The 13,492-nt window shown below is 41.1% G+C and overlaps 2 protein-coding genes across 10 annotated transcripts in view; both read right to left on the reverse strand.

The window, feature by feature from the left end:
* Positions 1 to 10,589, reverse strand: part of EEF1AKMT2 (EEF1A lysine methyltransferase 2) — a 29,337-nt gene extending 18,748 nt beyond the window's left edge. For 2 of the 9 annotated variants that reach the window (XM_049854806.1, XM_049854805.1), the window contains exons 1-4: positions 10,441 to 10,589; positions 9,070 to 9,135; positions 7,750 to 7,864; positions 7,357 to 7,429 (exon numbers count right to left, since the gene is read on the reverse strand). In XM_049854806.1, coding sequence (XP_049710763.1) covers positions 7,357 to 7,429; positions 7,750 to 7,864; positions 9,070 to 9,135; positions 10,441 to 10,550 — 364 coding nt within the window. In that variant the 5' untranslated portion in view covers positions 10,551 to 10,589. Of the gene's footprint in view, positions 1 to 289; positions 354 to 881; positions 908 to 5,865; positions 7,865 to 9,069; positions 9,136 to 10,440 lie in introns of those variants that run through there. The other 7 variants (XM_049854811.1, XM_049854812.1, XM_049854804.1 and 4 more) reach the window with 7 other exon arrangements.
* FAM53B (family with sequence similarity 53 member B) overlaps positions 1 to 13,492 on the reverse strand; it is a 533,156-nt gene that overhangs the window by 148,125 nt on the left and 371,539 nt on the right. The window lies entirely within an intron of this gene.

Genomic DNA, 13,492 nt, shown 5'->3' on the forward strand with positions numbered 1-13,492 from the left:
GCCAAGTCACTTTTGACAAAGGTACAAAGGCAATTCAATGAAGAAAGGATAATCTTTTCAATAAATGCTACTGGAACAATTGGGCATCTATACAAAAAAGAAAAAAAAAGATTCTCAATCTAAACCTTATGCCTTATACAAAAACTAATTCAAAATGAATCACAAATCCAATGTAAAAAATAAAACTATAGAACTTCTAGGAGAGAAAAAATTAAAAAAACAGAAAATTTCTGTGACCTGGGATTAAGCAAGGTTTTCTTAGACATAACACCAAAAGCATGATACATACCTAAAAGAAAAACTCAAAAAATTGGATTCCATCCATATTAAAAACTTTTGCTCTGCAGAAGATTCTGTTAAGAGGATGAAAAGACAAGCTACAGATTGGAAGAAAGTCATTTGCAATCACATATCAGATAAATGACTCGTATCCAGAATACATAAAGGATTCTCAAAAGTCAACAGTAAGGACAAAAAATTAAAAATGGGCAAAAGATTTGAATAGAAATTTCACCAAGAATAATATAAAGATGGCAAATAAGCATATGAAAACATGTTTTTAACTCAGCAGCCACAATCACAGGTAGTCCCCAACTTACAAAGTATCTGAGTTACAACAAACTGCACTTAGGACGAAGCTCTGTTGTTTTTTCATTTGTTTGTTTTTTGGGAACATCTTATCATTAGTTACGTGTACTATATACAACGTAGCAGCACAAAATTTGCTGACGTAATATTCTCTGAGGTTTACTCACTGATGTTCAAAGATCAGATTTATAAAGATACTGAGAATAAAAGGCAATAATAACGAAAACTAAAAAAAAAAAAAAAGAGGTATTCGACTTACGTCAGCACCAACTTACACCACAGTCACTGGAACAGAGCCCCTCCGTAAGTCAGAGATTACCTGTAAAACCATAAGGAGACACCAGTACACGTATAGTTTGTGCACGGAGTTGTCAGGAATCAGGGGCCAACTTGAGGGCAGCTTACAACATATACATATATCAGAATGGCTGAAATTAAAAAATATTGACAATACCAAGTATTGACAAGGACATGGAACAACCAGAACTCTCATACGCTGCTCATGTATACAAAGTAGGAACGTAAAATGGTACAACCACTCAGGAAAAGTTTGACGAGTTCTTATAAAGTTAAACATAGATCTACCCTAGAGAAATGAAACTTGAAAAACTTGTACACAAATGTTTATAGCAGCTTTATTCATAATTGTCAAAAAGTGGCAACAACCTAAACGCCCTTCAATGAATGAACAAACTGTGACACATTCATACAACAGAATAACTCTCAGCAATAGAAAGAAATGAACTACTGTTGCACGCAAAAACGTGGATAAACCTCAAAAGCATTATGAGTGAAAGAAGCCAGTCTCAAAAGGCTGCACACTGCAGTACGGCATTTACATGACATTCTGAAAAGATAAACCTAGTTAGAGAGAACAGATCAATGGCTGCCAGGAGCAGAAGGTACAACTACAAAGGAATAGTATGAGGAAGATTTCTGGATGGTACTGTTCCATCTCCTGACTGTGGTGGTGATTACGTCAATCTCTAGATGCACTAAAATTCACAGAAATGTATGCAAAAAAGGGTCAGTTTTACACCTTAATTTTTTTAACAGGATATGATAAACAATTTTATTCCAATAAATTTAAAATTTTAGATAAAATGAATAAATTTCCTGAAAAAGAAAGCTGACACACAAAGAAAAAAAAATTCTGAATAGTACTAAATCTATGAAAACTGAATTTTTAATTTAAAACATTCCCAACAAAGAAAATTCCACATCCTGAGGATGTCATCATATTCTTCAAACATTTAAGAATGAGACAAAGCTAATCTTATACACATTCTTCTAAAAAAAGATATTTTTCATCTCATTTTATGAGGCCAGCATAAGGTTGATATGAAAACCTTACACAAAAATTGAAAGAAAAGAAAATTACTGACTAGTCTCTCTTGTAGAGCTATATAAATCCTAAATTAAATACTACCAAAACAAATTCAATAATACTGAAAAAAGATAATATACCGCAATCAAACTGGGTTTACTCCAGGAATGGAAGTTTGTTTTAACATTTAAAAATCAATCACTACAATTATCTCAATAAAAATGTCAAGTGAAAAAAACTGAGGATCCTTCCCTCAAAGTCAATTAACTTAACATTAATAAAAAAGAAAACTCATTTGATCATTTCAATAGAAAAGAACGCAAGTGATAAAACTCAACTATTCACAATAAAAACTCTTAACAAGCCAGAAATAGGCAAAGGAAATACACACTTCTCCAGAGAAGACATTCAGGCAGCTAACAGACACACCAGGAATAGCTCAAGATCACTAGCCATTAGAGAAATGAAAATCAAAATTATAGTAAGATACCATCTCACCCCAACATTACCGGCACTAATCAAAAAAAAAAACAGAAAACAACAAATGTTAGAGAGGCTGCAGGGAGACTGGAACTCTTACACACTGCTGGTGAGAATGCAAAATGGTACAACCATCTTGGAAAATGATATAGTGATTCCTTAAAAAGCTGGAAACAAAAATACCATATGATCCAGCTATTCCACTCCTAGGAATATATCCTAGAGAAAGAAGAGCCGTCACAAACTGGCTATTCCACTCCGAGGAATATATCCTAGAGAAATAAGAGCTGTCATGAACTAACATATGCACACCCATGCTCATTACAGCATTACTCACAATAGCAAAGAGATGGAAACAACCTAAGTGCCCATCAACAGATGAATAAACTATGGTACATACACACAATGGAATACTACATAACAACAAACAACCAATGATGAATCTGCGAAACATCTCACAAGATGGATAAATCTGGAGGGCATTATGCTAAGTGAAATAAGTCAATCGCCAAAGGACAAATACTGTATGAGATCACTATTATAAAAACTTATGAAAAGGTTATACACAGAAAGAAACAATCTTTGACGGTTGTGAGGGAGGAGAGGCGTGAGGAGGGAAAAACACTAACTAGACGATAAGCGGTAACTTTGATGAAGGGTAAGACAGTACACAATACTGGGGAAGTCAGCACAAGGCAAGGTCATGGAAGCTTCACAGACACATCCAAACTCCCTGAGGGACCGAATTACTAGGCTGAGGGCTGGGGACCATGGTCTCAGGGGACATTTAGCTCAATTGGCATAACACATTTTATAAAGAAAATGTTTTACATCCTACTTTGGTGAGTAGCATTTGGGGTCTTAAAAGCTTGTGAGCAGGCATCTAAGATGTTCCACTGGTCCCAACCTTCTAGAGCAAGGGAGAATGAAGAAAACCAAAGACACAAGGTAAAGGTTAGTCCAAAGGACTAATGGACCACAACTTTCACAGCCTCCACCAGACTGAGTCCAGCACAACTAGATGGTGCCCGGCTACCACCACCCACTGTTCTGACAGGGATCACAGTAGAGGGTCCCGGACAGAGCTGGAGAAATACGTAGAACAAGATTCGAACTCATAAAAAAAAAGATCAGACTTACTGGTCTGACAGACTGGTGAAACCCCTGAGAGTATGGCCCCCAGACAACCTTTTAACTCAGTACTGAAGTCACTCCCAAGGTTCACCCTTCAGCCAAAAATTAGATAGATCTAGGGCAAATAATAACATACACGAGGGATGTGCTTTGTAGTTCAGTCATGTATACAAGACTAAATGGGCACAGCAGCCCAAAAGCAAAGATAAGAAGGCAGGAAGGAACAGGAAAATTGATGAATAGAAACAGGGAATGGGGGGGAGGGGGGAGGGGAGAGTGTTGCCATATTGCTGGGTTGGCATCCAATGTCACAAAACAATTCATGTATTAATTGTTTAATGAGAAACTAATTTGCTTGTAAAGTTTCAACCAAGCACAATTAAAAAAAAAAAATAGAAAGGAACTTTGTCAATCTGATAGACTATCTATGAAAATCTACAGCTAACATCATATTTCATGGTGAAACACTAGAAGTTTTTCCCTTATCACAGACAATATTACAACAACTATCTGCCTTCACCCTTTCTATTTCAACATCATACTGAAGCATCTTTAAAGCAGCATTTTAACAAACAAGGTGCTAAGATTGGAATAGAATAAAACTATTATTGGCATATGACATTACTATACATATACAGAAAATCCAAAAGCATCTATAAATAAACTATTAGAACACATATGTGGATCTATAAGGTCACCAAAGAGATCAACACTAAATCATCTGTTGCACTTCCACATACTAGCAATAAACTATTAGAAAATAAAATCTTAAAAGCATAACAACAATTACAACAACAACAAAAAAATCAAACACCTAGGGAGAAATCTAACAAAAGATATACAAGATCTCTACAGAAAAAACTCTAAAATATTCCTGAGAGAAAAGAAAGAAGACCTAAATAAATGGAGGTCTCCATCACGTCCACAGATTCAAACTCAGTAAAGACACAAATAAACAGAGGGCTCCATCACGTCCATGGATTCAAAGACTCAGTAAAGATACAAATAAACGGAGGACTCCATCATGTCTACGGACTCAAAGACTCAGTACCGTAAAGATACAAATAAACGGAGGGCTCCATCATGTCCATGGACTCAAAGACTCAGTACCGTAAAGATACAAATAAACGGAGGGCTCCATCATGTCTATGGACTCAAAGACTCAGTACCGTAAAGATACAAATAAACGGAGGGCTCCATCATGTCTATGGACTCAAAGACTCAGTACCGTAAAGATACAAATAAACGGAGGACTCCATCATGTCTATGGACTCAAAGACTCAGTACCGTAAAGGTACAAATAAATGGAGGACTCCATCATGTCCATGTATTCAAAGACTCAGTGCTGTAAAGATACAAATAAACGGAGGACTCCATCATGTCCGTGTATTCAAAGACTCAGTGCTGTAAAGACACAAATAAACGGAAGGCTCCATCATGTTCACGGATTCAAAGACCCGGTGCTGTAAAGTTATAAATAAATGGAGGACTCTGTCATGGCCACGGATTCAAAGACTCAGTACTGTAAAGATACAAATAAACAGAGGGCTCCATCACGTCCATGGATTCAAAGACTCAGTACTGTAAAGGTACAGATAAACGGAGGGCTCCATCATGTCCACGGATTCAAAAACTCAGTACTGTAAAGGTACAAATAAACGGAGGGCTCCATCATGTCCACAGATTCAAAAACTCAGTACTGTAAAGACAGAAATCCTCCCCAAACTCATCTACAGGTTCAAAAGAATCTCAATCAAAATCCCAGGTTTTTTTTTTTGAAAAGTGGTAGGATGATTCTAAAATTTGAATAAATGTGCAAAGAGATAACTAACAAAAGCCAAGACAACAGTGGGGGGAAAAATCAAAGCTGGAGTACTGACACTAACCAAATATGAAGATTTATAAAGCTGCAGTAATTGGGATGGCATTGTATCATAAGGATAAACAAAGAGATCAGAGCAACAGAGCAGAGAATCCAAAACCAGACTCAAATATACACAAATATACACAATTACCTGACTTAATGACAGAGGTGTCATTGCCATGCAGTGGGGGGAAGCATGTCTTTTCAATAAATTATGCTGGGTTATCTACATATTCATAAGGAAAAAAAAAAAAAAAAACCTTGACCTCTACCTTGTAACAGACACGAAAATGAGAAGAGACCTAAATGTTAAAGGGAAAACAATAATACTTTTAGAAGAAAACAAAGCAAAAGATCTTTATGACTCTGGGTAGACAGAAATTTCTTAAATAATATTCAAAAGCACTAATGATTTAAATTAAAACAATGATAAACTGAACTTTAGTAAAATTAAAGAACTTTCATTCATCAAAAGATACTACCACAAAAACGAGAAGATAAGCCAAAGACTGAATAGATATTTTTGCAATACAAAGGAGATGTACCCTGAGTTTTTAAAGACCGCTACAAATCAATAAAAAAAAGACAAACCACTCAATTTAAAAATGGGCAAAAAGCTTGAGCACTTCAAAAAGAATAGCTACAAAGCATGGTCAACATCTTTAGTCATCTGGGAAATGAGAATAAAACCACAAGATACCTCTGCACACCTATCTAAAAAAAAAAAAAAAAACCAGTTGCCATCGAGTCAACTCCAATGCTCATGGTGACTCCAAGTGTGTGAAAATAGAACTGTGCTTTATAGGGCTTTCAACGGCTTATTTTTCAGACGTAGCTATCCAGGGATTTCTTCCAAGGTGCCTCTGGGTAGACTCGAACTGCCAACCTCTCAGTTAGCAGCAAGCGCATTAACTGTCTGCACCACCCAGGGACTCCCACACGCCTACCAGAACAGTTAAAAATTTTTAAACTGACAGGACCAGGTGTTGCCAAGGATGTGGTGCGATTGGCATTTTTACAGACTGCCAGTGGGAGTGTAAACCATTTGAGAAAACTGTTTGGAAGTATATATTTAAGGTACACAAACACATACTCTATGGTCCAGAAATTCCATTCTTAGGTATAACTAAAAAAAAAACCAAACCCGTTGCTGTCAAGTCGATTCCAACGCATAGTGACCCTACAGGACAGAGTAGAACTGCACCACAGAGTTTTCAAGGAGCACCTGGTGGATTTGAACTGCTGACCTTTTGGTTAGCAGCCATAGCACTTAACCACTAGACCACCAGGGTTTCCCAATTTCTTAGGTAAACATCCAAAAAAATTCATACATATATGTACCATAAAAACATATATTAGAATGTTTATAGTACTATATTCCAATTTATCACATGATTTATAGGCCCTATTTTTTTTTTTTTTTTAGGATATGGCGGGTACACTGCTTCAAACTTTCATGCCTTTAGATATCATTTTCACTGCTCGAAATTCTCTCCCTCTTTACATCCCACTCATTCCCCCAACCTTGCCCCTACAATTTCCACCCAGCTTGGATCTTAGCTCCTCCAAAATCCTTCCATATCCCTCTTTCCCAAAGCTGACTGTTGCCTTTTCTATACTCAGTACACATCTATTATTGTACTCACCAAGCTATAGTATAATTGCCTTTTTAGATGTCAGTGCATCCTCTCTTTAGACTGTGAACAACTCGAGTACAAGGTTTAAATCTTCATGCTGCCAGTGCCTAGCACAAGGTTTGGCACATAGCAGTCGCTCAACACATCTCACTTTTTATATCCTTACTAACTGGACTGTAAAAAACCATCTATTATACTTCCTCGACAGGAGCTAGTACAGCAATGAGCACACTACGGGTAACAACAGTGATGGTTTAATTAGCAACTGAATCTGTACCAAAACTCAGTTCTATGAACACAATACTTTTTTCAAACTATATGCTCACCTAAGATACATGTCCTACTGGAATTGCAAAAGGTCATCTTCCTTTTATACACACAGATTTCCATAGTTTTAAGCTAGTAGAGAAGCCAACAGAGATCATTTAGTTGAAACCCTTAGGAAACAGCTAAAGCCTAGAGAAAGTAAGTGGCCTGCTCAAGGTCAAGGTTGTAGCCCGCAGGGTCAAGAGTAGGATGCAGGTCATCACCCGGGGTTCTCCTTCAGTGCTTTCTCACAATCCACGCAGGCTCCTTTTTGTGCCACGTGGCTTCTCAAAGTAAGTGGTATTACTGATTTACTACTTTAGATTTAGATGGTTAATATCCCCAATTGCAGTATTTCTTAAAATTGTCATTTTAAAATTTGGCTCAAACACACGAATACTAAAAGTACCAACAAGTTCAACCAGGAAAACACCATTTCCAGTTCCAATATCAAGTATTGAAGCATCCAACGGGATCTTCTGTTTTTCCATCCACCTTATTAATCGATTCATGCTCTCTTCTCCAAACCTGTTAGAAACAGAAAAACAGTTAATCAAATAACAAAGGGAAATAAGGCATAAGTTACAACTATATTCTATTTAAGCAACTTAAAACTACACTCAATTAAGCCTTTTTTTGAAAGTAGGACGTAATATCTGTGACTGCTTAAGCTTCATATATCAACTGTTATTTGGGAGAAAATACCTCCAAGAATAGAACAGACAAGGTCGGTATGTTACTTATTTATAGTTTTTCTACATCAGCATTAATACTTTTGCATGTTGGTGGCTGAAAATTTTATTTCTTATTGAAGAAGGGCAACTGTAAGATAAAAGTAATTTTTTTTTGGGTGGGGGATACTATCAAGCAATCTTTTATTTAAATTATATACATAATTTTTTTTTTTAATTCTTATTTAAAACTATTACAGAGGGAATTTAAAAAAAATTTTTATCAAGTTTTTGGTGAAAGTTTACACAGTAAGTTAGGGTCTCATTTGACAATTTCCACACAAATTGTTGAGTGACAGTTACGTTTATCACAATGTGCCAATATTCTCTTTGTGTTCTGTTTGTTCCCTTTCTGGTATTCTAGTTTCCCTGCCCCCTTATCTTCTCATCTTTGCTTTTGAGAAACTGTCGACCTTTTGTTCTCATACTGATGATTGATCTTACGGGCAATATCCTTTATTTTGTGTGCCACTCTGCTATTTCCCTAAAAGGCGATCTCAGGGGATACGTTCCGTTTTAGGTTTAAAGAGTGTCTCAGGGAGATAGTCTCTGGGGGTCCTCTATTCTCTACTGTTGCAGTTTATCTGGCTTTTTTTTTTTTAAATAAGAATTTGAGTTCTGCTCCATATTCTTCTCCCATTCTATCCAGGACCACGTATTGTGGCCCCAGTCAGAACTATCTGTGGTGGTAGCTGAGCACATCTAGTTCTTCTGGTCTCAAAGCAGATGAGGTTGTGGTTCTTGTAGGCTTGTTTCTTCTCAGAATAATTTCTTAATACTCTAAATCTGGGTCATTAAAACGGAGAAGAAAGAGAGCGATGCTGTAAATCTACCCACTAATGCTAGAATCACTCCAGAGTTCCCAAAACTTTTAGGCTTTTTTTCTTTGGTAATAATCACCTAGTCTATATGCATACACACACGTATACACACACATACATACAATCATATGAATCATAGTTTCTTTGATTTTCTGTGTATGTGTTGTTTTTTCTAACTCACCAGATTTCTCCTGCATCTCCGTATTCTTGGAAAGTTTGTAGTTCTCTTTGATAAACAGCATCCCAACTATAAAGAACGAAATGCAAAGCGAGATTATTGAATTAAACTGAATTATGGATTAAACGTATGTTTTCCAATTCATTGTAGAGTTATTTATGAAAGACATTTAAAACATTATTAGTGTTATCAATAAGAGTTTTTTTTTTCCAGTTCATTGTAGAGTTATTTATGAAAGACATTTAAAACGTTATTAGTGTTATCAATAAGAGCACATAGCTCAAGCTCTCGAGATCCTTGTGTTCAAAGAATCAAAGACACGGGAAAGCAGAGTAAGTTTAAACACATAAACCACTTAGAACAATTCCTGACACATAAATGCTATATAACATTAAAGCTTAAAGAAAGAAGCGTTTGTCCAAGGAACCCTAATAAGTCCCAGACCCAAGTACTGAACTTGACTGCACAGGCACAGTCTCATTACAGCACACTTAAGTCTCAAGTGAGCAGATACAGGATTTTCTGCTAGTACAGTGGTCACTCACAATGGGACTCGCCCAAGACACCCCCACTGCCGTTGAGTCTCTGAGGACTTAGAGCAACACTACAGGACAGAGTAGAGCTGCCCCATAGGGTTTGCCAAGGAGCACCTGGTGGATTCGAACTGCCAACCTTTTTGTTAGCTACGGTAGCTCTTAACCACTATGACACCAGGGTTTCCAAGACAGAATGTGCTTAAAGGTTGTTTTAAGGTTTACGTCTTAAACCTTCCAGGCTCTCTCCAGTGCTATTTGTCTCTGCCTCTTCCTGCCTTCTAGCCCTGCACTCAGATTTTCCTACTCCCGTTTAGAATTCTTCTTTTCATTACCATTTGCCTTCTCTTCCTACTTCATCTCTCTGTAATCCCTGCTCCCTCCCACCCCTCCAAGTTGCCTCTTCCCTTTACCGTTACCCACAGCCGTTCATTCACGCACGTATTAATTCATTACTGAATTAATGAGCATTGTTGAGCGTCTGTGTTAGGTCAGATCACTTTCTCTCACCCAAGGGTGCCCGCTATCACCTTGCTCCCTCCGCAGCGGCCCCCCACTTCCACTCCTTCTAGCTCCCAAGTCCCCACACTGGCCTCTACGCCTTTTCAGCCCCCAGCCAGCAGCTCTCCGGGGCCTCTGACCCTTGCCCACCAGCCCTGTTCGTTAGCTGCCCCCAAGCGCTTCGGGGCCCCAGCCTCACCTCACAAGCACCCCAAGCCGGCCCCTCGCGCTTCAGCCCCTTCACAGCCCCCTCAGCCTCACCCACGGCGGCCCCCAGGCTCTCCTCGGCCCCGGAGCCCCGGGTCCCCATGCCACCCTCCCTGCCCTGTGCCCCACTCACTGCTCTCGAGTCCCCAGCGCCGACGGTGCGAAGCCGTCCTTCCCGGGACTGCCCTCTCGGGACCGCGCAGCAGCCGCAGCGCCACCGCCGCCATCAGAGCCCACGCTCATCTCCCTGGCGCCGGGGACAGCCGTTGGGGCCTCCACAGAGACGCGGCGCGAGCAGAGCGGACGCCGAGCGGGAGGGCGCCTCTAGGCGGCGGGAGGCCGCCCTCTCTACTGCTCCAGCCCGGCGCCGAGGTCGCGGGGTCGCGGGTCCTCCGGCAGCTCGCGGGGGTGGGCTGGCGTCATGACTCGAGGGTCTTCCAGCAGCGGTGGGCCGGGCAAAGCCTCCCACTCCTTCCCCGGGCTCCTCCATCCCTCGTCGAGGTGCCGCCTAAAGGCGACTATATTTGGTGGCTGCTGCTTGTAGGGGCCATTCAAGGTATTGCTTTCTGGAGAAACTGGCGATGGAGAAACCGCACCAAATACCTAAAGCCTACATTGCCCACGCCAAACGCACACATCACCTCATCCCCCCAAATCGCAGGTAGATTTGGGAAGAGGGAGGAAGGGACAGCCCGCCCTTGTCCTTTGCCTTTTGCAGGCTGGATAGCTAACTTCTTTTGTGGCTAGCATATGGCCTCTTCTGACCTGACGTCACTGATGGACATGGGGACTTATGTCCTGGGAAATAAATATCCTACTGGCCCATCACGGGAATCCGTGGAAGAAAGAGCACTGTAGTGGGAGTACAAATGTCTGGATTCTGGTCTCAGCTCTGCCCCTGGCCAGGCGGGTCCGCCTTGTCTGACTTAACCTCCTTGTACTTCCGTTTTCCCCGCTGTATGGGGCCCCACATAGAATACGGTAGAAGATCTCTCCCAACCAGTGGAAGGGATCGCATCCACCCCAACGTCCAACCCCTGGTCTTGTTGTTGTTATGTGACGTCGAGTCGGTTCCTACTCTAAGCCACCCTATTCCTGCACTGCAATGCAAGGACTCTAGGAGCCCAAAGCTTAGGGCTTTTTTTTTCTGTAGCAACAATCAAATACTGGTGGTCCAATGTCCTAGGATCTCAAAGGCCCCTAGCAAGGCTGCCTTCCAAACAAAATGAGTTGTTTCCTAGGCTACAGTTTCTGTTGACTCTGCAGACAGAAGCCTAATAACAAGTCCCTAGAGATAGACAGCATCAACTGCTGCCAAGGGGGCTCACAGAAATCGTGATTAGGACGGCATGTGCCTCTCCTCCTCTACACGATGTTCATCTTCAGGCAACCACTGGTGATAGGTGAATTCATGTTTGCAGTGATTAAAGAACTTAAGGAGGTGCATAAGTAACCTTATTACAGTATCCTAAACCCATCTGATGCCATGGCCAGTTACTGCTATCCCAGGCAAATGATCGTTTTGATCTTCTCTGGACTCTAGATGCCAGAGAAAGTCAGCTTGAGTGTGACTCAAGTTCTAATTAAGAGACATCATGAAAGATAAGGCCTTTTCAACCTGGTATCTTGCCAACACTTAAGATGTTTTTGCTGTGTATGATGAAAGCTATAAACAAGTGTTAGTAAGGAGCCCTGGAAAAATCCACGGTTTACACAGAACTCCATTTCTGGCTCCAGGCAGGATTAATCTGGCTGTTTAGTTCTGAAGGCTGTGTGAGGTACTACCTGTAACCACCCAGGGCAACTGGTTTCTTGGTAGGGTGGAGGGTGGAGGGTGAGGAAGCTCAGTCTGAGCAGAGCTGCTCATCACTCAGGAGAAGCAGGAATGTGCCAACGAACACAGTCCCTCCCACTGCGTACCCAGAAGAAAGGCAGGAAGACTTTGAGCAGTCTGGGCCCCCTGTCTCCCTCTAGCTCTTCACTTCCCTGCAACCTGGTGCCCCGCTCACCTACAGCTCCTCTGAAAATGCCATCTAAGAGTTCCCACACACTTCTCAATTGGCAAACCCAAGAGTCAAGTACTTGACATTCTGCAGCAGTCAACACCGTGATCACAACCTTCTTGAAAGCCCTCCTTGTTTTCCCAACACCACTTGCTTTTAAGTGAGCCAATAAAGAAGGGAGCTAAGCTCCCACCTTGGAGCTGGGCTGTCTGGTTCTGGGCCCTGGCCTTGCCATGTGTGATTTCTCAGGACCTCAGATGTCCATCTGTATAGCAAGGATAATAATAGCACCTGTCACATGGGGCAGCTGTAGAGATTAAGTGAGATAACCCCTATAATGTTCTATGCGCTTGCACATGGTAAATGCTCAAAAATGTTAGCTCAGTTGCTTCCACTATGAAATGGAGTTTAAAGTGGGTCTACTTCAAAGGATTGTTAGGAAGATTGAACAAGTTAATAAATTGTACATTTAAAGAGCTTAGAACACAGCCTGACATAGAATCAGTACTCAACAAATTTTAGCTATTATTATGACTTCCAGTTCCAACCTCTTCCCTCAGACCCACCCCCCCCAGATTTTTACTGCATCGCCCTGCCTGTCCTTTGTCACATTAAACTCAACTTTTCAAAGCCAAACTCACTTGCGCTGCTTTCCTCCTGCCCCCAAGCCTCCAAAGTTCTCTTCCCTGTGTTCTCAGCTCAGTTGTTTCTTGTCTACATGGTCCCTGACTGTCTACACTGTCACCCAAACCAGAGCATCATCCTCACCCTTCCTTCACCCTCCTGCACAGATCCAGTCAGTTAGAATTCCCTGGAGCCCTGGTGGTGTGGTGGTAATAGCTTTGGCTACCAATCAAAGGGTTAGCAGTTCAAATCCACCACCTGCTTCTTGGAAACCCTGTGGGACAGTTCTACTGGTCCTGTAGGTTGCTATGAGTCTGACTGGACGGCAACAGGTTTGGTGTTTTTTTTTTGTTTTCTGAGTCTCAGGGGCCTATCACCACTGCTCTACTTTTCTGGGGCCACTCAGCACCAGGCCCCTTTGGAGGCCCAGCTGTGCCCAGCTTCCCTGTCTTCCTTCCTCCAGAGGGGCCTGAACTCAGCAGATTTTCCTCCACTCCAGTGCCAACACCACTCACTCTTTCCTTTGCATTTTCCTGCCTGATCGTGGACTACAGAGTC

The sequence above is a fragment of the Elephas maximus genome, chromosome 16, assembly GCF_024166365.1.
Source record: "Elephas maximus indicus isolate mEleMax1 chromosome 16, mEleMax1 primary haplotype, whole genome shotgun sequence".
Lineage (NCBI taxonomy): Eukaryota > Metazoa > Chordata > Mammalia > Proboscidea > Elephantidae > Elephas > Elephas maximus.